This window comes from Sus scrofa, chromosome 3, assembly GCF_000003025.6.
Source record: "Sus scrofa isolate TJ Tabasco breed Duroc chromosome 3, Sscrofa11.1, whole genome shotgun sequence".
NCBI classification, from domain to species: Eukaryota; Metazoa; Chordata; class Mammalia; order Artiodactyla; family Suidae; genus Sus; species Sus scrofa.
In genome coordinates, this window is record NC_010445.4 from 110,985,359 (window position 1) to 111,008,532 (window position 23,174).

The 23,174-nt window shown below is 46.3% G+C and overlaps 1 protein-coding gene across 2 annotated transcripts in view; it reads right to left on the bottom strand.

The window, feature by feature from the left end:
- BABAM2 (BRISC and BRCA1 A complex member 2) overlaps positions 1-23,174 on the bottom strand; it is a 431,165-nt gene that overhangs the window by 88,109 nt on the left and 319,882 nt on the right. For both annotated transcript variants that reach the window (XM_021088348.1, XM_021088349.1), the window contains exons 8-10: positions 12,301-12,400; positions 9,086-9,156; positions 5,856-5,938 (exon numbers count right to left, since the gene is read on the bottom strand). In XM_021088348.1, coding sequence (XP_020944007.1) covers positions 5,856-5,938; positions 9,086-9,156; positions 12,301-12,400 — 254 coding nt within the window. The remainder of the gene's footprint in view (positions 1-5,855; positions 5,939-9,085; positions 9,157-12,300; positions 12,401-23,174) is intronic.

Here is a 23,174-nt window from a genome sequence, read left to right on the forward strand (position 1 = left end):
TGATTTTAAAAAGAGACTAGCAGAGGAGTTCCCATCGTGGCGCAGCGGAAACGAATCTGACTAGGAACCATGAGGTTGTGGGTTCAATCCCTGGCCTTGCTCAGTGGGTTAAGGATCCGGTGTTGCCGTGAGCTGTGGTGTAGGTTGAAGACACAGCTCGGATCCCGAGTTGCTGTGGCTCTGGCGTAGGCCTGTGGCTACCGCTCTGATTCGACCCTAGCCTGGGAACCTCCATATGCCGCTGGTGCGGCCCTAGAAAAGGCAAAAAAACAAAAATAATAACAATAATAATAAAAGAATAAATAAATAATAAAAAGAGAGTAGTAGATACTCACTAACATCCATTCTCTTTCTCACTCAAAAGAAGTCTGATTTTTAGCTGGGCATTTGCTGCCCCAGCTAAAGCACCACTTTCCCCAGTCTGCCCTGGCTCACATGCTGAGGCCCTATGAACTATGAACTAAGTTCTAGAACCAGCACATGTAATTCAAAATGGTGCATGAGACTTCCTGAAAGTCTCAGTAAGTGAGGAGGTTTGTACCTGCCTTCTATCTTGTTTCAATTCTGCCACTTGGATTATGGATGTGAAGGCTGGAAATCCAACAGCTTTCTGGGACAATAAGCCAGAAAGCCACACCCAAGGAATGATGGCGTATAAAGCTTGAAGGAATCTGGGTCCTACATGACCTTTGGCCCTGTCATTTCAGCCGTGGACTGCTCACTTATACACAAGAAAGAAATACAATTCCATCTTGCTTAAACCATCGTTTTTCAAGCATCTATTCCTACTTCATCATGATAACACATGGTCTGTGCGGCACTATCGCATCTGCCCTGACTCCCTTTCTTTTTTTAAAAATTTGTTTAATTAATTAATGAATTAATTAATTTGTCCTTTTAGGGCTTACCTGCAGCATATGGAAGTCCCCAGGCTAGGGGTTGAATTGGAGCTGCAGCCACAAACCTACACCACAGCCATAGCAACTCCAGATCCAAGCTGCCTCTGTGACCTACACCACAGCTCATGGCAACGCCAGATCCTTAACCCACTGAGTGAGGCCAGGGATCAAACCCATGTCCTCATGGATACTAGTCAGATTTGTTACTGCTGAGCCCGACAGAAACTCTCAGGAGGGCGTCTCTTTCTATTTCTTTCTCATATATATATAACAGTGAAGTTCTCTCTGTGTCACATATCACTTTGTGCCTTGCAAACAGTAAGCAAGTTCATAAAATATTTGTTTAAAAAATGCATTTCATTGTTCTTCAGCTTTTTCTCATCAACTAGACCAAGGGTTGGCAAACTTCTTTTGTAAACAGCCAGAGAGTAAATATTTTAGGCGTTACCATTTTTGTTACATATTCTTCTTCTTCTTTTTTTCCCCTAACAACCCTTTACAAACAGAAAAACCATTCTGAGCTCAAGGGCCATATAAAAATAGGCTGAGGGTGGAGTTTGGCCCATAGGCTGTAACCAGCTGACCCTTGTGTGAGGCTCTAAGTGTCTTAAGGTCAAGTTTTGTTATTTACTTATATCCCCGGGGACCTAGCACAGTACTGAGTACACAGCATGTTCTCAGTAAACTCAGTACCCAGTTAAATTGGGTTAAATTGATTGGATTACGGGTAGAGAAGAGAAAAAAATGAAATGGAACAGCTAAAGTGGTCAGATTTGGTCTAACTTTTCTTTTTTAGGGCTGTACCTGTGGCATGTGGAAATTCCTGGGCCAGGGGTTGAGTATGAGCTGCAGCTGCCAGCCTACGCCACAGCCACACTGGATCTGAGCCGCATCCATGACTGCAGCTTGCAGCAACACCGGATCCTTAACCCCCTGAGCGAGGCCAGGGATCAGACCCCATCCTCACGGACTCTGTGTTCGGTTGGTTCTTAACCTGCTGAGCCACAACGGGAACTCCTGATCTAATAGTTATTTTGCTGGGGGGAGAAAGCCGACGGTCCAGGGAGGATGACTCAAAGGTCATTTACTAAGGAGATACAGGAAATGGGAAAACACAGCTTCTCATTCGTCCCGATCGCAATACCTTCCACTTCCAAGCAGTAGTGCTGTGACCTTACGCTGCTGCCCTCCTTACGGTGGGGCTAACTGGGGCCCATGAAAAAGAGCCAGTTTCCCCTGGTGGCTGCCTTCGTTCCGTGCCTCGCTATCTGGTTCTCTTGTCCCCTGGCATTCCAAAAAGCTGCTGGCCTAAAGACGGCATCTCCCTCCAGAGGTGAAAACAGCCTGGCAAATACAGAGTTACCCACATAACCACTGCAAACAATTCTTAGATGATGGCCAGGAAACCTTCCCCATAACAGTTTCTAAATGGGGGCAAATCCCTGATTCTGCGGTGGTTCCAAAGGTTGCAACATGTTGACATGGACGAAGGAAGGAGAGAAGGAATAAATGGAGGAAAAGACTCCATGGCCACCGTCACGGCCGCAGCTCCCACACCTGGGACTGCCAGCATGCCAGGAAGTTGCAGTGTCTCCCGAGAGATCCAGAATATGTTCAACGCTTCCCCTAGGGCACTCCTGCTTCCGCACACTCTGGCAAAGTCTGAGGTCAGAGCCACTGGCCTCAGGGAACCGTGCTTCTTCCGTGTAGCCTCCCCAGTGCTCGGAGTGACCGCCAGCACCTGCCCTCTGGTCTTCCAGGGCCTGGGCAGAGTGGAGGGCTGGGGACAGCAGAGATGTTATTTGGGGTCCTGCCAGGTCTTCCATCTCCAAGGAGCGGGGAGCCAGCCACAGACGTCTGGCTCCAGCTCCTCCTTCGTCCTTTTTTATGTTCCTGCGATCTCAGAATCAGGCACTGCGATGTTCTAACCTTAAGACTCTCCACCCCAGAGTCATCGCCCCATCTTCAGGGAAAGAAGAAAGGGAACGAGAAGTCTCTTGTGGGTTGTGACCAAGCAAAGAGATGCTTCCGAGAGAAGGTAAGTACCAGATGCTGAACTGCATGATTGAATACACGTACTACTGCCGCAAACTTCTCTCGGATGTGGCCAGTCCTACAGTGTCGACGTTAGAAAGAAGCAAAAGGGTGGAAACAGTTTATTTAAAGTCAGGCCGTGAGTAATGATGGGGCAGGAGACAGCATCAAAGTCCCTTGATTCACAGACAAGGTCTTATCTGCCAAAGGGCCCAGAGTGTGGGCAGTGATGCTCAGAGACAAGGAACAAACAGCCTGGGGAGGGAAGGAGTAACAGCCCGAGGAACCACTCTGGCAAAAGCAAATTAAGCACATCCCAAGGTCCCTGTAGCTGTTCTCATGAGTGCCTGGGGGTTCTACGTTTCTGAAGAAGGTTGTCAAAACTAAGCGAAAATCTAACTTCGGGACTTACTTTTGCATGTCAGGCAGGCAAACGGAGATGGGAAGGTAGAGAGGGACCTGTACGAAATATGGACCCGGGGCACCGTGGAGAAAATATTCTTTGGGGATCAGATCTTCCAAAGGAGCGGCGGGAATTGCTGTGACACTGAACACGCTGAGAAGAGAGCGGGCAGGAGCTGGGCGGTGGGTGCTCGTTCACCCTCGGCAGCCCTGCCAGGCGCCGCCAGAAGAGGCTGCCTTGAGCCGCACGTGGAAAACACAGGCTCAGAGGATCAATGCGAAGCACATTGTTTTCTCCCTCAGGTCAGATACGATCTGGCATCAACCTTTTTGGAAGCAGAACCATGGCTAGGAGACCCAAGGAGGGTTCAGGAAAAAGAGTGGATAGTTCATGCCACTTGGGGGTGAAAAAAACTGGTTGAAACAGACATCTAATTTACTGTTTACAGCTGTCCCTCTGTGTGTCCTTCCTTCCAGCTACGCTGGGAGACCTCTGCGCATGGCCACCACCATTCCTGACAAAGCCCAGGCCCCTCTTGCCGGGCTGGGTTCCGGGAAACACACCAGACGAATCGCCCAGGCAGCTGTCTAGGGTCACGAGAGACAAGCCGACAGACCATCAGGATCTGGGCTCAGGTTTCCAGGCTCAAAACAGACTTACGGGGCTCAAGATGGTAGGTGGGGCCGAGCGGATAAGGCACATAGGAAGTGAGAGCTCAGAAAGGAATTAACACGCAGAACAGAGAGCCAAGGCTGTGTGTGACACCTAAGGTCAGGATCAAAAGTGCGAGCTGGAAGCACCAGGACACAGCTCGGCTCGGCTGGGCCGCAGAAGATGGGGAGCAAAGAGGAGATTGCCCGGAGGCCTGGACCTGGCGCTTCCTCCTCCACCTGGCCCTGTACTGCAGGTCAAGTTCCATCTGCTGACGGCTCCACGGGACTTACCAACCGGATCCCCGGGGACAGAGGAGGAAAGGAAAGCAGCGGGAGGCTTGTCTGAGTGATTTGAACAAGGTCGTATAATTAGCTGGAGGCACACCCGGGGTGAAAGGCTTCACCTCTCCAACCCTCTGTTTGTGCCTAATTAATATAGAGCAATATGCTTGCACTGTTCACATGCTTTTGGAAAGATGGTCCCAATAGCAGGAGCTCGATATGGAGCCCTGCACGCCTGGCAACGTGGGTGTCGCTGGGAAGAACCTCACAAGACAGGGAGAACCAACTTCTTAGAAGTACGTGGCGTCAACTCTTAATTATCTCCCCGTGGATTGGACCGTGACAAGATTTGCATTATAGGCTTTCTTCCCTCTGGCACTCTGGAAATTTGGGGGCTTCTTCCCTTACTTTCTGTGGGTGTGCAGTCAGGTAAGACAAAGTAATTTAAGGACAATTTTAGCTTAAGCCAATCACAACCAAGAAAGTAAATCAGTTGGGGAAGAAAAATCCCCCCAAGTCATTATCTTTACACCATCCGAGAGCTTGGCTACACGGGGCCAAAGCTCTGCTTCCTGAAATAGTTTACTAAGATCTCCTAGATGAGCAAAGTCAACCCAAACCCAGTGCTTTTCTGAAGCTAGACTCGGGAGAGTTGGAACCTCTGGGTCCTGGGCTTGAGGAATGGGTGTTTTGTCCAGCAAATTACTAAAGAATAAAGCTCATAGTTGACTTACAACTTGAACCCGGCGCCGTGGGTCACTGGTTCTTACACAACAAAGAAATAAACAAAGAGACTCTAAATGATCCATTAAGTGAAAGCTGCACCAATGTTCACTGACTGACTGATGAATACAATACAACAAGCGTTTAAAGATGCCTACTGTGTGGAAAACACTGAGAAGTCACGTTAGGAATTCATTAAAATATTGTCCTACCTTTAAGACATATATATATATATATATCTTAAACACTGTAAATCAACTATACTTCAATAATAATGATATATATATAGTATGATACATTGTAAATCAACTATACCTTAATAAGATATATACAGTATCAAAGTTGTAGATTTTTCCCCTCAATAAGGAGGCTAACCAAATGATCAAAGCAATATGTTTTGAGTAATCCTGAACGTTCTGAGACCTGAATCTGGAAAGACTATTTTGAAAACAGAAATCCGTCTAGGGTAGGGTTTCTTAAGTTCTGCACTACGGACACTGTGGACACAATTATTTTTTTCATTTTAGGGTCCTGTCCTGTGCATTGTAGGATGTTTAACGGCATCCCTGACGGCTGCCCGCTAAATGCCAGTAGCAACACCCATCACTCCTGGTCCCCCACCCATTGCGACAAACAAAAATGTCTCCAGACATTACCAAACATCCCCTGAGCGGCACATTATACCAGGTTGAGGACCAGTGGTCTAGAGATATTTTCTCTTTAAGACCGTGCAGTAAATATACTTAGGCTGAAGTAAAAGGAACCAAGTCAGGACACGGAAGCTTGTCATATTCATCATTACATGCAGTTTAACGCAGTTTTAAATATATACTGACATGCTAATAGCAAAAGGGTACTCACTGTGTACAAGAAAACAAAAATCTTTCCACATCAGCAACAGAGTGAGTTTTGTAAAGCCTTCTGCATCGTATTCCACGACACCCCTAAGTAATAAACACACACACACACACACACAAACAAAAAATCCTCATAAAAACAAGGTATAAAAGAGATGGAAGCAGTAAAGAATATATTCATAAAGTCAGGGTTACTGAATCCGAGATGCATTTAAGGCAAGTGAGTGTTACCACAGGAAGGATGTGGGATTTGGAATGAAAGCAACTAGGTTGAAGTCACAGCTTCGCCAGTTCCTATCTGCTACGCCCTCAGGCAAATCACCTAACCTTTGCAGCCTCAGTTTCTTCATCTGTAAAACAAACATACTAAGACGTGCAACCTTTACCATGGAGTTGTGCAAAACGAGTAAGATAAATCATAAATTGCTGCCATGCAAATGTTAGTTACCAGCTCTGAGCAAAAGGACGAGTGGAGAAGTCAGGGCAGCCATGACTCTCAGCAGGTATGGTGACACCAAGTCTCACTTTCACTCAGGCACCAAACAGTGACGAGCGCTGGCAATATCATACGTTCGGGATTATTTATTACTTTCTTCCAAGGCTCTTGGAATCCTCTGTCTTGTGTCACCTTATCCTCCCCACTGGGCTCAAGACAAAGAGGCAACGTTGGCTGGGTGGACACTGGGTTCAAATGGGAGATGCATACCTCGTGTGTCAAAGAACAGCTCTGGACGGCCTTGACCTTGATGGAAGGGCCTGGGCGGAATTCTGGTAGGCGTACCTCTCCCATCTCCCTCAAGAGCTGAGTGCTTGGCAGGGCGGGGGGCAAGGGAGTGTCACCATAATGTGCCAATACTAACAACACCGTGAAGACGAGGATAAGGTTCTCTCTCGTCTGAACGAGGAGGCCTTCGCTGTACGTAGACAGGCCTTCTCCCTGGCCGCCGAGTCAGGCCCATCAGACCCTTAACTCCAATGGCCCCCAGGTTTAAGGAGGAAGGAAGAGCTGAACCCATTGTGAAGGTAAAGGAACCGAGGTGCTCAAGGTTAAGTGATTTGCTCAAAGACTAACACTGATACACCACTAAGACCTACGGACTTCAGTCAACGGTTCTATCTACCAGTTTCTATTTCTGTTTGTGACTATGTAATTTATTCAATATTATGTTGCCACACTGATGTCTGAACTTTTGAGATCCTGCACCCCACAAGCAAATGCAAGCGCAGAATCCTTCTCCTTCTGCATCCAGTACAAGATATGGTAGTACTTGCATCTGGTTTCGTCGTTGGATGCAAGTACTACTATATCATAGGTATAATAAAACACAGAAAGGTACATAAACAGAATGAGAGTTAAAACCAAGGGTAAATGCAAGTTTCATACTTGTCTTGAATACCAATGGGGTGAGAAGGGGCACCCATCCCTGGGGTGTGACTTTGCTCTGGAGGTCACTGCGCTACTGTCTCCACTGTTCAGTTCCATGCACTAAAGATAATCTTACTCAAAAATGAGAAGACCAATGGTGTCATTTATTAACCATTGCTTATATCATAAGCACCTTCTCACAATACTCATAAATAAAGCTGAAAAAAACTTAAGTATTAGCGAGTCATGTGAGAGGCGGTCATATCATTTAGATACTCACAGGCCTATTTTGGAGACACGAAAAATTCCATTATGGATAATGAGAAAATTTCTTGAAATTGTTTTGAGGAGTCAGGCATTTTGCTCATAATACTTAAAACTATATCCCAATCTTATTCTTTTTTTTTTTCCTTTTGGGGCCGCACCGATGGCTTACAGAGGTTCCCAGGCTATAAGGGTCGAATCGGAGCTGTAGCCACCAGCCTATGCCACAGCCACAGCAGCGCAGGATCTAGCCGTGTCTGCAACCTACACCACAGCTCACGGCAACACCAGATCCTTGACCCACTGCGTGAGGCCAGGGATCGAACCCGAGTCCTCATGGATGCTAGTCGGATACATTAACCACCGAGCCACGATGGGACCTTCCCAACCTTATTCTTGATTTCATCTTCTCTTTCCTACTCCTTCTATCCTCACTGCTTGTTTATTTATTTAAAACTTTAATACACACGCCCCCACCCCACCCCCCACCCCCCAATTCTGGAATAAGGGACAAGACCAGACCACTAAAACCCTCAGGGCTTAGTGCCCCCAGAGAAGTAGAATGCTCCACCTTTTAAAAAAGACGTGAGGACTATGCATCCCTCCTCTGCCCTGAGCTAAGCCCTGGGTGCAAGGTTGGTCAGGGCTCCGTCAGCAATAAGGAAACAGAGCTACAGAGCAGCGCGGCTGGGCCACGGGAAGGAAGGGCCAGAGCACGGGGATGGCAGCAGGTGGGACGCCCACCCTGCAACTGCAGCCACACACGCCCCTTCTTCTCCCTGCGGGGCCTCCTTCCAACTCCTCATTTCAATGTGAGTCATCGCTTTAGAGTCTAATGCCAGACGTAGGTGGCACTGTGCAGAGTGGGAGTTCCATCAGGGGACCCGAGAGCAGGGCTCCCACCCTGGTGCTCTCCTGAGCTGGGTGGTGGCTTCCACCAGTGACGGGAGCTCGGGTCAAGGTTTCAGGGCTTTCTTCAGTAAGATGTGCCAGGAATGCCCGCCTGGCTGACCTCGTGACTCCTCTGAGAGGAGGGAAGTGAACGTGCCCCGGGCAGACGGCAATGAGTTTTGGAAGAAGCAGGTGTTACTGACCATTGTCACTGCTGTGTTTGGGGCTAGTCCAGCTGCTGCTCCAGGGAACATCTTTGATTCTATTATTTGCTAAAGAATGCTTTAAAAAAAAAAAAAAAAGTTCCTGGGAGCTTGCGTGTGGGTGACACACCAAAAAGAATCAAATGGCATTCAAAGTCATCATATGAAAGAACTAAGAGCTATCTCCTTTGATTTATTTATCTATCTTCTTAGGGCCGCACCCGAGGCATATGGAGGTTCCCAGGCCAGGGGTCTAATCAGAGCTGTAGCTGCCAGCCTACGCCACAGCCACAGCAATGCCAGATCCGAGCCGCGTCTGCAACCTGCACCACAGCTCACGGCAACGCCGGATCCTTAACCCACTGAGCGAGGCCAGGGATCGAACCCGCCACCTCATGGTTCCTAGTCAGATTCATTTCCACTGCACCACAACGGGAACTCCTGTATCTCCTTTTGAGGGAGCCCTCATAGTAGGGTCATCAGGCAGCATGGTTTAAACAAAGAACTTACGTGCCAAAGTGACTGAGGAAAGCGGCAATGTACTCTCGTCTTTTGTGATAGCCTTGAATCACATACTGCACCTGGAATGGGAACCCAAAGCTCAGAAGCGGAGTAGGAAATTGTTAAATGCTTTATTATGTAAACTTACAAAGATCTAGAGAAGGAGAAACAATAAAATGAACACCCATTTATATATATATACTTCCACACCTATATTCAACAACTGAATATTTTGTCGAGTTGCTTTATCCAGCCATCTACCTACCCATCAACCCATCAATCAATCTTGCTGAAATGTTTCAAAGGAAATTAGAGACAGCATGACAGTTTGCCCCTAAACACTTCAGCATGCATCTCCAAAAAAACAAGGCAATTTCCTACACAACCACGATATTGTTATTGCGCTCGGCAAAGTTTAGCCATCGTTCTCTGAGTGCCTTTAGTACCCTGTCCATTTAAAAATCTACCCAAATGTCTCCAAAATATTTTTTAAAAAAGCAGAGTATAAAGACGGATGAGGCATTTAAACTAGAAAGTTCTTTTACTCTAGAATAACAGTACTTCCTGGCGTGTGTGTGTCTGCACACACATACATGATACTGACTTTTCAAAGAGACTGGGCTAGGTGTCTTAGAGAATGTCCTGGATTCTAGATCCTCTGATTGTTTCCTTCTTTTCTCCTCTGCCTTCTGTATTTCCTATAAATTGGAAGTTGGAGCTCAAGGCGTGATGAGATTCAGGTGAAATACTTGGGGCAAGAAAACTCCATAGGTGATACTGAGGATGCTCACTGGTTAAGGTGATGACAGCCAGCCCACTTGTAAAGGGATGTCTCCCTATTACCATAGGGAACGATCTCTCGAAGCACAGGAAGATCTAGTTCCCACTGACCTTTCACCTGATGGTTTTAGTATCTGTGCGAGATCCTTGTGGGAATCAATTACCTGGTGAGAGCCTGAAAAATGGTGACTTTTATAGTCTATCAATCCATCTGCATGTATCAGCTGGCATTCTCCATAAAGAGGAGCTTCCTCGCATCAGCTGGGTCTCTGGTTATCTTGAACTACAACTCTCATTGAAAAGGCAGCATAATGCTTAATTCTTTCTTTTTAAACTTGTAACTTGCAGAACCAGGAGTGTTACAACGGGAGATCTTATTTTGCCTTTTAATATTCCGTCACCAAATGACAGTTTCTATAAAAAATTGTGAACTGATTAAGCTAGGCATCTGAAAGTTAGTCACCTACCCATCAGCTTCTAACACAAAAATACATTCTTTAGAAAATGTCTTCATAATGGCTGGAAGAAACAGTGGGAGAAAGAGACCCCCCCACCCCCAAATTGTTTATATTGGCTGTAGCCACCCTGAGTTTCTATGGATAACAAAAGCTTGAGATAAAGTGCTTGAAATAACCTTGACACAATTGGTACTGATAGCCACTTGTACCCTTTAAAAGTAAAACAATTCTATTTATATAATAGGGGGGTTATGTCAAATTATAAAAACAGTGCTTGCTTTGCAGGCTTAATGCAGGATCAGAAATGTTATTTTGGGAAAAGAAAAACAGATGATAAGTTTGCTTAAGTGGCTTTGTTTAAAAAGGGGATGAAAACAGTTCTGTATACTTGATTTTAAAAACAGAAAACCATTTGAACAGAAACCCACAACAAAACTGGCTATAAAGATAGATTCCAACGTAATTATGGAAATTCATTTGAAGAGATTGTTTCTAAAAGCAGCCCATACTGTCCTCATTTGTAGCAAGCAGCAGAACATCAATTTTAAAAGACAAGTAAAATTAATGAAAGGGAACCAGATAAGAAAAACTGACTGATTCTTGTATTTCTGGGAAAACAGTATTATGATTTTTTTGAGGAAAATGTATGACTAGAAATTAATCGCAATTGGAGAGCTTTAAAAAGACTTCTTCGCGGTTCTGGAAGACCACATTTGCATTTTGTCTCTATAATAGCGGGACATAGATTTGAAGGCAGTGCAAAGTCCCACAATGTAAATAAGAATTCTGTCCTCCGGATCAGTTTTGTAGGAGGGCAGGGCCGGGGGAGTTTGGGCCAATGAGCAGCCACCACTCTGTGAGAGTTAAATGCCCTGGAATCCGTGCCAAGCCCACAGACGGCAGAGTTGCCAGATTTTAGTTGCTCTGACATTTAAAAAATAATACTGAAGCCTTTGAAATATTATTATACTTCTAAAATATTTTCTATATAGAGATGAGCTATCTTTTGAACGGAAGAGAGAAACAAAAGATTTATTTTCCAAGCCAATGTGAAGAAGTCAACAGGAGCAAAGAAAAGAGGGCTTTGGGAATTAAGCAAACGGAGTCAGTCCATGTGGGAGAAGAAAGAAAGTCAGCATTGCTCATGGGTTAATATCTCCAGTTTTTAAATACACTGCCTGGACATTCACAAGAATATTCTTTCTTTGGCCGCATCCACAGCATGTGGCAGTTCCCCGGCCAGGGATCAAACTTGAGCCATAGCAGTGACAACGCTGAGTCCTTAACCACTGGGCCACCAGGGAACTCCACGTGAGCATATTCTTATGCTTTTTAGAAAGGCCTGATAACAACCATTAATGTAAACTCAGTTACTTGCCAGTAAGGGCTCGGCTTATTAACGAAGCTAAGAGAAAACTTTAGATAATCTGATGTGTGCCTGGCTCTACGACACACTGATTGGAAAGCTGTCCCTAGAAGCAGGACTCTGGCAAACTGCTCCAAGACATGACAGGGAGAATAAAGAACCAGCTATTAAAAAGTGCAGTATAGAAACGCAGGCAGAGAGGTAAGCAGCTCTGTAGAATTACCGTGACATCAATGAGTAGCAAACACACACACACACACAACAGATCACTGGAAAACAAGAGAGGTCAACATTTCTAAACCATGAGAAGGTAAAAGATCTAGCAAAAAACTTAGGGCATAAAGGGAATTCAAGAAAGAGGAGATATAAATGTAAAAGATGAAGATAAGACTGGAAGAGGTGGTCAGAATCCTCAGAAAAGGAAAGAGGGCAAAGAAATAAGGAGAGACACCAATGAAACATAATTCAAAGTAGGAGAGGCCGATGTCAGGCAGAGGATGAAAGGAAGAATAGGAGGGGGGGAGGATGGGGCCTGCCCCACGATGCCCCGTAGGTGACATCGGGGTGACACTGGAGCTAGGAGCTTCCCAAGGTGGGGGAGGCAGGGAACTGGCCTTTACCTTGTTGGTGAGCAGGTGGCACACTTGAGGAACATAATCAATGAGACATCCTCCTCCTGGAAAAGCTGGGATGTGAAGAGCTGAGGAGCCTCCAAGTGCACTGAAAGGACAAGAGCACAGCGGACACTTCTCTTAGGGCTCAAGCAGTTTGTGTGACACCCCCAGACAGATGTGGCTTCTCCTGCGCAAGTCTGCCCACCGAGTGCCCGAACTGATGATGATGGGACAGGGACGTCCCTTGAGGATTACATGTCTATATTTTAGTCCATTTTGTTAAGGCAGCATGTTTATATTACACAGGACTAACAACTAATGATTAACGACAACTCATGACTCAATCACACAGCAGTACAAATTAGCACATTTTGATTGGCATGGGCAAATGTCTTACCAACAACCTTCATGGGTTGTACTTGTTACTGAAACAGACTTTTATATTCTCTTTATTACTTACTTTCTTTCTTTTTTTTTTTTTTTTTTTGCTTTATTAGGGCCAGACCCGAAGTACATGGAGGTTCTCGGGCCAGGGGTCGAATCGGAGCTACAGCTGCCAGCCTACACCACAGTCGTAGGAACCCAGGATTGGAGCCGCATCTGCGACCTACACCACAGTTCACTGCAGTGCTGGGTCCTTAACCCAGTGGGTGAGGCCAGGGATCAAATCTGTAACACCTCAACTGAACACAGCTGAACTGATCCAATGGTGCAAGAGTACCAAAGGGACCAGTTCTGTAGCTCATCGGCTTTGTTGCCTTGGACAGCCTCTGGGGGCTTTAGTTTCGTCATTCTTAGTGTGAGGCAGGTGGTCCAGGGCAGGGGTTGCAAATTCTGGGGTCTGCCCAGCCCAGGTAGTTCTGTAGATGAGTGGAGAGAACTGGAGATTTTGTGCACAGTGGGAAGGGCTCTCACTGCTCAGACCCAGCTGCTGTCTGACATGGAGGAACGAACACAAGCCTGGTCTTACTGGATCCTAATTTCTCAAGTGAAGCTAGAAATACATATGATTTAATCTCTCAATATTTAAATGGTGGCCAGTCATGAAACATTGTCTGAAATACTGGTCCCGGGTCTGTGGGCTAATAGGGGTAGGAAGTGTGCAACTAGTCAGAGAAAACACTGATCCCCCATTCATTTAAAGAAGACACAGTCAGAAATCATCAACCCAAGCACTAAGATACAATGTTGATCCAGAAATCATTTCCAGAACTTTCCTGGAGATTCTCTTTTCTGTTTAAATAACCAGCATAGGATTATTTTTTAAAATATTCAGAAGCTCATAGCATGCATTTTTTTTTTTCCTTTTCTCTTAGGGTCGCACCTATGGCATATGGAAGTTCCTAGGCTAGGAGTCAAATTGGAGCTGCAGCTGCTGGCCTACACCACAACCACAGCACCAGATCCAAGGTGCATTTGTGACCTAGGCAGCAGCTCATGGCAACCCCGGATCCTTAACCCATTCAGTGAGGCCCGGGATCGAACCTGCATCCTCACCGAGAGGATGTTGGGTTCCTAACCTGCTGAGCCACATTGGGAACTCCTGCATTTTGTATATCATCCTTAACCTTGACTTCATCTTTTTCCTTCTCTCATTTTCCTTCGGTCCTAATTTGTTTTTCTTCCTCAAATTTTGTTTTAACATATCTATTTCTGTAAGATCCTTCAGCCCTCTCTTCAACACGATGGGATGTAAAAAGGCATAAAAAGATCCCCCAAATCCCACAGTAACAAAACTGTAAATGGAAGTAGCATATTTCACAACACCGATCTAGAAAATCATTCTTAAATGGTTTAGAGCAGACTCAGTCTAGAGTCTATAGTATCAGGAGCAATGTTTGCACCTACTCAAAGGACCCCAGACCCAGCCCAGTGTCTATTGATGACAGATTTCTGAAATTCACTTTTTTGGTAAAAATGAATATCATGTTTGTTTATTTGCAGGAATGAAAAATCCCAAAAGACAAATAAATCCCAAGTGATGAGAGGAACTCAACACGGCATGGAAATATTCGCTGTTGACTTATCCTACTCCGATGATAAGTGAAAAAGCACAACGCTGAGTGACGACTGAGAAAATTCCAAGGCAGCGTTTGACTAAGTAAGACGTTCATGAATCATGTACGCCCTGCAACTGCACAGAATCAGCAAGAACATCAATTCCGTTTGCTACTCTCGGCGTAGACACTGGATGCGATTTAGCCTCAACTCTGAAGAAGGCTCGGAAAATTCCTACGACTTTCTATGAACGAGAGAAAGGCTCTCCGTCCCCTCTTTTGTAGGCAAACGTACACAGATTCTGCACACATCTCACCGGAAGGTTCTAATGGACCCATGAGGATGGAAGACTGATTAGGAAAAAAAATTCTTTGGTGCAAGAATCCAGTATTTATAGCCTGCGGTTATTGGGGAAATATCTGTGTAACAGAGACTATCAAGAGCCAGGCTTCTCACAGGTTCCTGAGAGGAACACTGCTTAGCATAACGAAATTCCAAAAAATACTATAATGTGGACAGTTCCCCCCAATGGATAGTAACGGACTCTGACCTGTATAAGATATTACAGAGTAAGTTCTTAATCATTGACTCGGTTGAATACCAGGAGTGAAAGCAGTGTGTGGGTAGCCCTCGAAGCTAGTAACGCTCTCTCTGTTTCTGAAATTCAGCCACTAAACACGGATGACCCCTACAATGGGAAGAAGCAGGAGGAGAGCGAAATCAAAGGCTGGCTGCTTTGCTGCCAGGCCCATCTCTTGGCGCTCCGCTGCCAACATTATCGAGAACTCGCGCTTGTTGCTAGGTGCTTACGCATTAGCTCATTTAATCCTCTCCACAATTCACTGGGGTGGGAATGATCCCTGTAATTTTGCAAGTGAGGACACTGAGGCTCGGAGAGCGGGAGAAATGTCCCTGGGCTCACACTCAACTGGGAGATGGTGAGGCCGCCACCTGAACTCAGGTGAGCCTGTGGCCAGCGTCCCCGCCACTGCTAGTGTGGAATTATATACCTTCCTGAGAGCAGGGGGATTTTAATCTTGAAAGGGCTCCAGGGATGGAAAGAAACAGTGGGTCCAGCTACGAGTGAGCCACATCAGGACTTCAGTGAGGCCAGAGGGCTTCGAGGGGCGCTCAGACCACCGAGGAAGCAGGCAGGGCCGGTGATATGCAGCTCATCTCCCCTTACGACTTGGCACACAGCAGCCGGGCCAGCATTGCATCCGATTTGGTGCCTACCTCAGTACTCTGCCACCCAACCACCAAACGACCCGGATCCAGGGCACCCTGGATGTGAGAGACAAGCCCTCTGTCATGGCCAGGGGTGAAGAATGCCTTGCTGGGCAGGGACGCCGCAATGTGTGAAGCACTTCAGCTGCTATGAAGGATAGTTTTAAATGAGAGGTGATTTTTCAAAGGACACGTACTGCCTCCTTTATTGAAGTCGGTAGTTTCTCAGCCTGTGAGGGCGCTGGTCCTGACTTCCAGCGTCACACGCTGATAAGGGCTGCTGATTCATGTATAAATATCCGCCTCATGGGTAAATATTTAACAGGCCTACTAGAGCCCGAACGCTGCCCTGATCGTGCTGAATAAACAAAGTCAAGTGCCATGAAATAAAAGCGCTATTATGTGTTCGAAGGGGGCAAGATGGAGGAGGTAAGGCCTTGTGATCTTGACGTCTTTAATATTCATGAACATGTGCAACAGAAAAGTCACCACGTGCAGGGCTGCCCGGCCTCACGCAGCTCTGCCCGGGAAGGCAGGGCCAGCTGGGCCAGCAGCAGGGCCTCACAGACCGACTAGGTGGCTGAGTTGGGGTCAGGGAAGGGAGGAGGAGGAGGTAAGAGGGCCCCCCTGCTGTCGATTCTTCTGATCTAAGAAGAGGTGCAGGGATAAAGCAGCACTACAAGGTGAGCAGACGGAATCGGTGTAGCCGGGGCTCAGGCTGAACCTGGGTGGAGAAAGGGGTGAAAAGGCTGTGTTGATGAGACAGGACCTTCTGTCTCTTGATGGACGGTCATGAAACATGAAACTTGCTGATAATTCTTAGAACTGAAACTGAACCTGTGGATATAAATTCGAAGGACAGGGCCAGAGTTTGAGAAAGCAGTGGAGTGGAACAGACCAAAAGGTAGCCGGAAAAACACTTCCAGGTCTGTCTCCTTGGCTCTGAAAGTCAAATATAAGAACTTTCTGCGTGCTAAAGCTATTGTTTCCACACAAACAGAGCTAATTGAGCCCTTGTGGACCTGCTCTTTCTGCAAATATTCAGAGTGTCTCTGATACTGATGCCTCAGTTTCACTACCGTTCAACAGCATAAAGGAAATATTTTTGAGCATTTTGACATGGAAAAATGCAGGGAGTCAGCCTGTCTGCAAGCTTGACTTGGGACAATGGGGTTTTAACCCACTATGGAAGAGCAACCTCCTCCTCCCCATGTAGGGCTTTACCTTCAATAAAATGAGGAAAACGTGATTTGGCATTGGGGCAAACCAGAAGGGCCAACTGATGTTCATTGGTAACTCCTGCCTCTGCCAGGCTTGCTCTCTTTGGTCCTGCTTAGCTTGCACACGAGTGCAGTGGGGATAACTGCTTTCAAGAAGACCCATCTCTCTCAAGGGTTAAAGCAGCCATTAGAGTTACACTGACATTGAAATTGCACCCATGCCCTTCAGGAGGGACATTATTCTAGAACGTCTCTTGCTTGAGCATCCTAAGTCCAGGGTTACGTGAAGGCACCGTCACTGCTTGAATCAGCCTTAGTGCCCCGATTTGCCTTAATTTAAGCAGGGGTCTGAGGGACAGGAAGTTGACCAGGTCGCCTCCTCCACAGTATGATTCAGGGGAGTGTTGGAGGGTGAGGCATGGAAACAGGGGAACCTCCAGAATGACAGATGGACCCAAGCTGCCACTAGCCCTCCAGCTAAGAGAAAGCCTAAAGAAAGGTGAGCCTTCAATTCAATCCAACAAACACTAACTGTATGCCTAAATCCGTTTAAGAACTCGAGTTTCCCATTCTGAATATGTGACTAGAGCACCATTGCTAATTCCTTTCAAGGTAGAGAAATGCCAGGGACCTCAAGAATCTAGGGCACTCTATAATGACAGAGTATGTTTCCTGGTGGCCTGCCAGGAAAGCCATTACAAGAAAACAAAAGTCATGGTTATTTATTGAGTATCCACTCTTGCCAGGCACTCTACCAGGCATTTCATTATCTCTAAACCTTCTAACAGCCTTGCCAACTGGATCTAATTAGCCCAACTTACAGATGAGGAAAACTGAGGTTCTAAGAGGCTAAGCATCTTGTCCAAGATTATCCAGCAAGTAAGGTGCAGAGATGGGCCTGAATCCTGGTCCGTCTGGTTCCAAAGCCCATGTCCTTCTTCTTTAGAAATTCTTTCGTAAGAGAGATGGTGCGAAATTTCTAAAATTCTAATCTTTCTTAGTCCCTACATACATACTGAAACAGCCATATAAGTTACTGATATTATCCTCAAAAAACCTTCACCCATGAAATTCATCACCTTGTCATCACACTTTTCTTATTTTAAGATAGCTTATGTCACAAGTTAACTGGGTAGAATTTAAAAAGTCATATATAGGTTCTGAAAACCCCAACGTACATAAATGCTACACTAAGGAAAGACTCTTTTTTTTTTTTTTTTCCCCTTCCCCTAACTGGATTTCCTTTTTCCTAGTAAAGCATTTTCTAGAGCTGTTGTTTGCCCTTGGATCATTGTATAGATTCAGATTTGAGCCATCTAAGAGTCCCTCCAGTCCTCCGTTAAACAAAATCAGGGTGTGATTCAAAATGGAAAAATGTCAATGCATGTAACAGGAGAAGAAAATAAAAGACAAGAATGACAAGTTTATAAGTAGGAGGAAATCTGGGGAGTCCTAATGGATGAAAGGTTGACTGAAACATCATTTCCGGCCTGACTGTATCACATTTTGTGGCGGATCTACTATTTCCACTAAACATATGTCATAGCACACAATCAGGTCTTACTAAAGCACCGTATTCCAATTCTTGTTTCCCATTTTAAGAGGGACATATAAAAATGGAAAAGTTCTAAGACAATGATGAGTATGATTAAACACTCAGAAAATGTTCCTCTTTGGAGCAAAATCTAAAGAAGTTGAAATTGCAACGTGAAAACAGGTAGAAGGTTTGGAATGATTAAATACAGTACTTTTAAAATACAAAGGTGCACTCAATGGATAATTTGAATCAGGTATTTGTTGCTTAGTCGCAGATAAATAGAGTTTAAAAGGCAACAGGAAGGACTTAGCTGGTAAAATGAATTGATAACAGAATGGAGGAGTGAATACTAGTTCCATTAATGAAGTGCTGTCTATGTACTAGGCACTATACTAGGTGCCTCTACGATAGCATTTTCCTATATGATATTACCTTTTCTTCATGACACCTGTGAGAGCGGTGTTAGCCCATTTTACAGATGAGAACGCTGGAGCTCAGAGAAGCTCCATAACCCTCTGTGAAGTTACAGAGGGGGTAAAATGGCAGAGAGGCAGCTAAATCCAGGTCTCTCTGGCCTGAATCTACCCCACTCTCAGGTCTTCAATGATCACTTTTGCGTTTCCTGAATTCTATCTGCAGACCCGACATCTGGTTCCACCTGCAGCAGCTCCACCAGGCTCCCTCTGGCTTGGGCCTTTCAGGCAGCTGCCTGGGCTGACGGAGCCCCTCAGACTGTTGCCAGGAACACTTATGAAACTTGTTTAGGTACCTGAACTGAAGCGATTAGGGCCCTGTTCATTCGAGGCAAATGAACCCTTGGAAGCTCTGAGGGCCAGACGACTTGAAGGACCCTTTCCAGAAGGGAGGCGGTGAAATGCCAGCAAGGAAACGTTACACTTAAAGAACTACAAAAGACAAGAAGAGCGTAATTGCAAACAGAGTCTGCCTACTGACACGAACACTAAGCAAGTTTTTGTCCAGAAATGTATTTAAGTTTGTTAACATCTCAGAAAAGCCTTTAAGGGACAATCTTAACAGATGTCCACCATCAGGATCTTGTTAGCATGTGGAAAAGCATTTAAAGTAAGTCCTGAAAAAACGACAATGAACTGAGCAGATGTTCTATTAAGATTCGGTAGGAACTACTTGTAATGATGCCCGGCCACGCACGACACGGATACAGGAAGGGGGGAGAAAAGCTTCTTCCTTCTTGTCGCATCTTGATCCCTGGCCTGTAACCTGCAGTTGATTCCATCACAATTTCTTTAAGAAGAGGAACTGTTTTCAAATACTAGTCCTCAGGAATAAGTGGATTTATTGTTCGTTGTAAATGTACAACCTTGAGGCTCCAAGGAATGGCTTTATTGCTCAGCTACTGCACACACAGAGGTTATTTGTCCTAGGAATTGACTTTTGAACCATATTTATTGGAAAAAACCCAATACATATATATATAAATATATATAAAACCATTATACTGGACACTTTAAATAGCCCATGTTTTTATTTTTCGATTATATTTCAATAAAATTGGGGGAAAAAAAAATCAGTGCATACCATAGCTCTCCTACACTAAAGCCACAAGCTTTTTTTTTTTTGCTTTTTTTAGGGTTGAATCTGTGGCATATGGAAGTTCCCAGGCTAGGGGTGGAATCGGAGCTCCAGGCTCCAGGTGCTGGCCTACACCACGGCCACAGCAACACCGGATTCGAGCCCTGTCTGCCACCTACACCGCAGCTCGGGGCAACGCCAGCTCCTTAACCCACTGAGCGAGGCCAGGGATTGAACCTGAGACCTCATGGATACTAGTCAGTTACTGGTGTAGCCACAACGGGAGCTCCCCACGAGCATTTCTCCCACACCTCCTTTCTCCTCACTGCACGCAGATTTTAATGGTCAACAGAAGATGCGAAGAATAAAAAAAATCCTTCTGCCTGACCAGGGTAGAGAAGTGTATCGACCTGGCTCCTGACTCGCAGTATTTATAAAGGCTCAGCCCCTTAATGGACAGCAGGAGGCAACCTCACCTACACACCACTGGTCTCTGCTCAAAGCCTGTGGGTAGCTGGAGCTTGGCTTGCGCACACACAAAAATGAAAAGATACCAGAAGATGCGATTGGCCAGGCTACTAGTACAGAGCACTTTATAATTTGTTTCCAAAGTGCCCTCATTTGGATTTTTACGGCAGCCCTACGTAGTAGGTAACGAGTGTTAACATACTCATTGCAGCGATGGGAAGACTGAGGCTTGAGATGGATGACTTACCCAAGGTTTAAGCCTGTTAAAAACTCAGATACCCAGGGCTGCACCCCGGAGAAGCTGATTTATATTAAGCTCAGCGGGTCTGAGGGGTGACCTGGTTCCCGAGTGGAGGCGAGTGCGGGTGGGTGGTCCTCACACCTGCTGTGCACGGCATCCGGAAGGTGCACAACAGGATGGGGGGCGGGGGCGGTGGTAAAACCACATTTGCCTCCCATCCCTGAGGCATCGGGTCACTGACTGTCTGAAGGGTGCTGTGGACGAAAGGAGATGACGAAAACACAGACGTGCCCTTAAGGAGCTCAAGGCCCGGCGTGGGAGACGTTTCAAGAAACAACTAGAAAAAAGGTGATCACTGCTGAATGTGCACATGGGAAGATGAAGCAGATCGCATGCGGGTAACCCGAAGGCAAGGCAAGGGAGCAGGCCAGTCAGGACTGCAGCGGGGAGTAAGGAGGACACAAGAGACTCTTCGACGAGGCAAGGCACGGGGTCTGTGGTTAGGAGCTCTGTGGGCAGCAGACCAGGGGGCCTGGGCCACACTGGGCAGCGTTCTGCCCCCCTGAGAAAAGCCCATGTCATACTTCAGGTGGCCCAGTGTGTCTCCAGGTCACAGGGCATCTGCCTGGGGAAGGACGAAGGAGATCTGAGGGTCCGGCCTGATGCAGGTCAAGGGTGGAGTGGGCGGGACAGGAAGTTCAAGTCAAAGGAGAAGTTCTGTGCCGTCATAGCCAGCGAGCTGTCCTGGAGCGACGGCAAAGGCTGGGGTTTGAGCCTGAACCTCGGCCAGTTTCATTACTTAACATCCCTCTTTTATACCCACACCTTCTAAACTTACACTGCAGCTCAGACCTTCCCTGAACTCAGGACGCACAGAGTCAGCTGCCTACTCAACGCCTCCGCTTGGATGCCTGCTCAGCGGCTCCACGTGGACGCCTGAAATGTGCTCCCAAGTGAGCCGCTCCCAAGCAAACCGCCTGCAAAACCGACTGCTCTCGCTCTCATCCCACTTCAGCCAACAGAGGCTCCAAGCGGAAGCTTCTCTTTTCTTTTTTCTCCCCCCTTTTAGGGCTGCACACTGCAGCATAGGGAAGTTCCTGGGCTAGGGGTCGAATCGGAGCTGCAGCTGAGGGCTACACCAGGGCCACAGCCACTCAGGATCCGAGCCGCATCTGTGGCCTATACCGTAGCTTGTGGCAATGCTGGATCCTTAACCCACTGAGTGAGGCCAGGGATCCAACTCACATCTTCATGGATACTAGTTGGTTTTTTAACCCGCTGAGCCACAACGGGAGCTCCTGAAAGCTTCCTCGGAGCCAGACCAATCAAGTGTAACTTCTCATCTAGATTCTCACCCCTGCGGATAAGCTGGGGCTGCTCCACCTCAGAGCACTGACTCAGCTCTTCTGCTGTTCCTCTGTCTGCAGCTCTCTTCCCAGGCATCTGCAGGGCTTGCTTTTTTTTTTTTTTTTTTCCGGTCTTTTGTCTTTTTAGGGCCTCACCCGTGGCGTATGGAGGTTCCCGGGCTAGGAGTCTAATTGGAGCTGTAGCCACTGGCCACAGCCACAGCCACAGCAACTCGGGGATCCGAGCCATGTCTGCAACCTACACCACAGCTCATGGCAACGCTGGATCCTCAACCCACTGAGCAAGGCCAGGGATCGAACCCGCAACCTCATGGTTCCTAGTCGGATTCGTTAACCACTGAGCCACAATGGGAACTCCAGGGCTCACTTCTTCATCTGCTTCAGGTCTTCCTCAAATACCACCTTCTCAGGAAGGCCTCCTCAACAACCTATTTACAATAACCCGCCTCCTTTCCCAGTAGCCCCGCCTCTTTGTTTTACTTTTTTACGGCCTGTTATCTCCACATAACATCCAGCATATTGTATTTGTTTATTGTCTTCCTCTACCCCCCTCATCACCCTTTACGAGATTCTAAACTCCTCCAGAATGGGGAGTTCTGTCCGTTCTGTTTACTGCTAGAACACCACAAATAAGAACAAGGCCAAGTTCATCAATAGGCACTCGATACATATTTGTGGTATTAAAGCTGAATGGATAAATAAAATACGAGAGTCAAATTTCCAAAATGCACATTAGCAGTCAGTAAATGTATCTTTTCTGAAGCAGTCACTATGAAAAAGAAGGTTTTCAGGCTCTAGGACAAGGTCTGGCAAACTTTTGCAGTAATGGCCCAGGCAGTCAATATTGTTCTTGTGCAGCCGTAAGGTTTCAGTGGAAACGCCTCCGCTCTGATGCCGCAGCAGGAAAGCAGCCATAGACAATATGTACATGAGAATGCACGGCTGTGTTCCCATAAAATGTTATTTATGGACGCTGAAGTGAATTTCACATAATTTTTACAAGTCACAGATTATTAGGCTTTAAATGTTTTCCTAATCATTTAAAAATTGTAAAGAATATCATTCTTAGCTCACAGACTATACAGAGCAGGCTGCAGGCTGGATCCGGCCAGTGGGCTGTAGTTTACCGACTCTTGATCTAGGATTAGAGGATCACTTGACAGTTCCCCAGAGGCTGGAAGGTAGGAAAAATATTCAGGAAGAAACAAAAGCCAAAAGACCCAGATTAGATTAACCAAAATGAAAAGCAGGCCCTTTGGTCAACCCTCTTA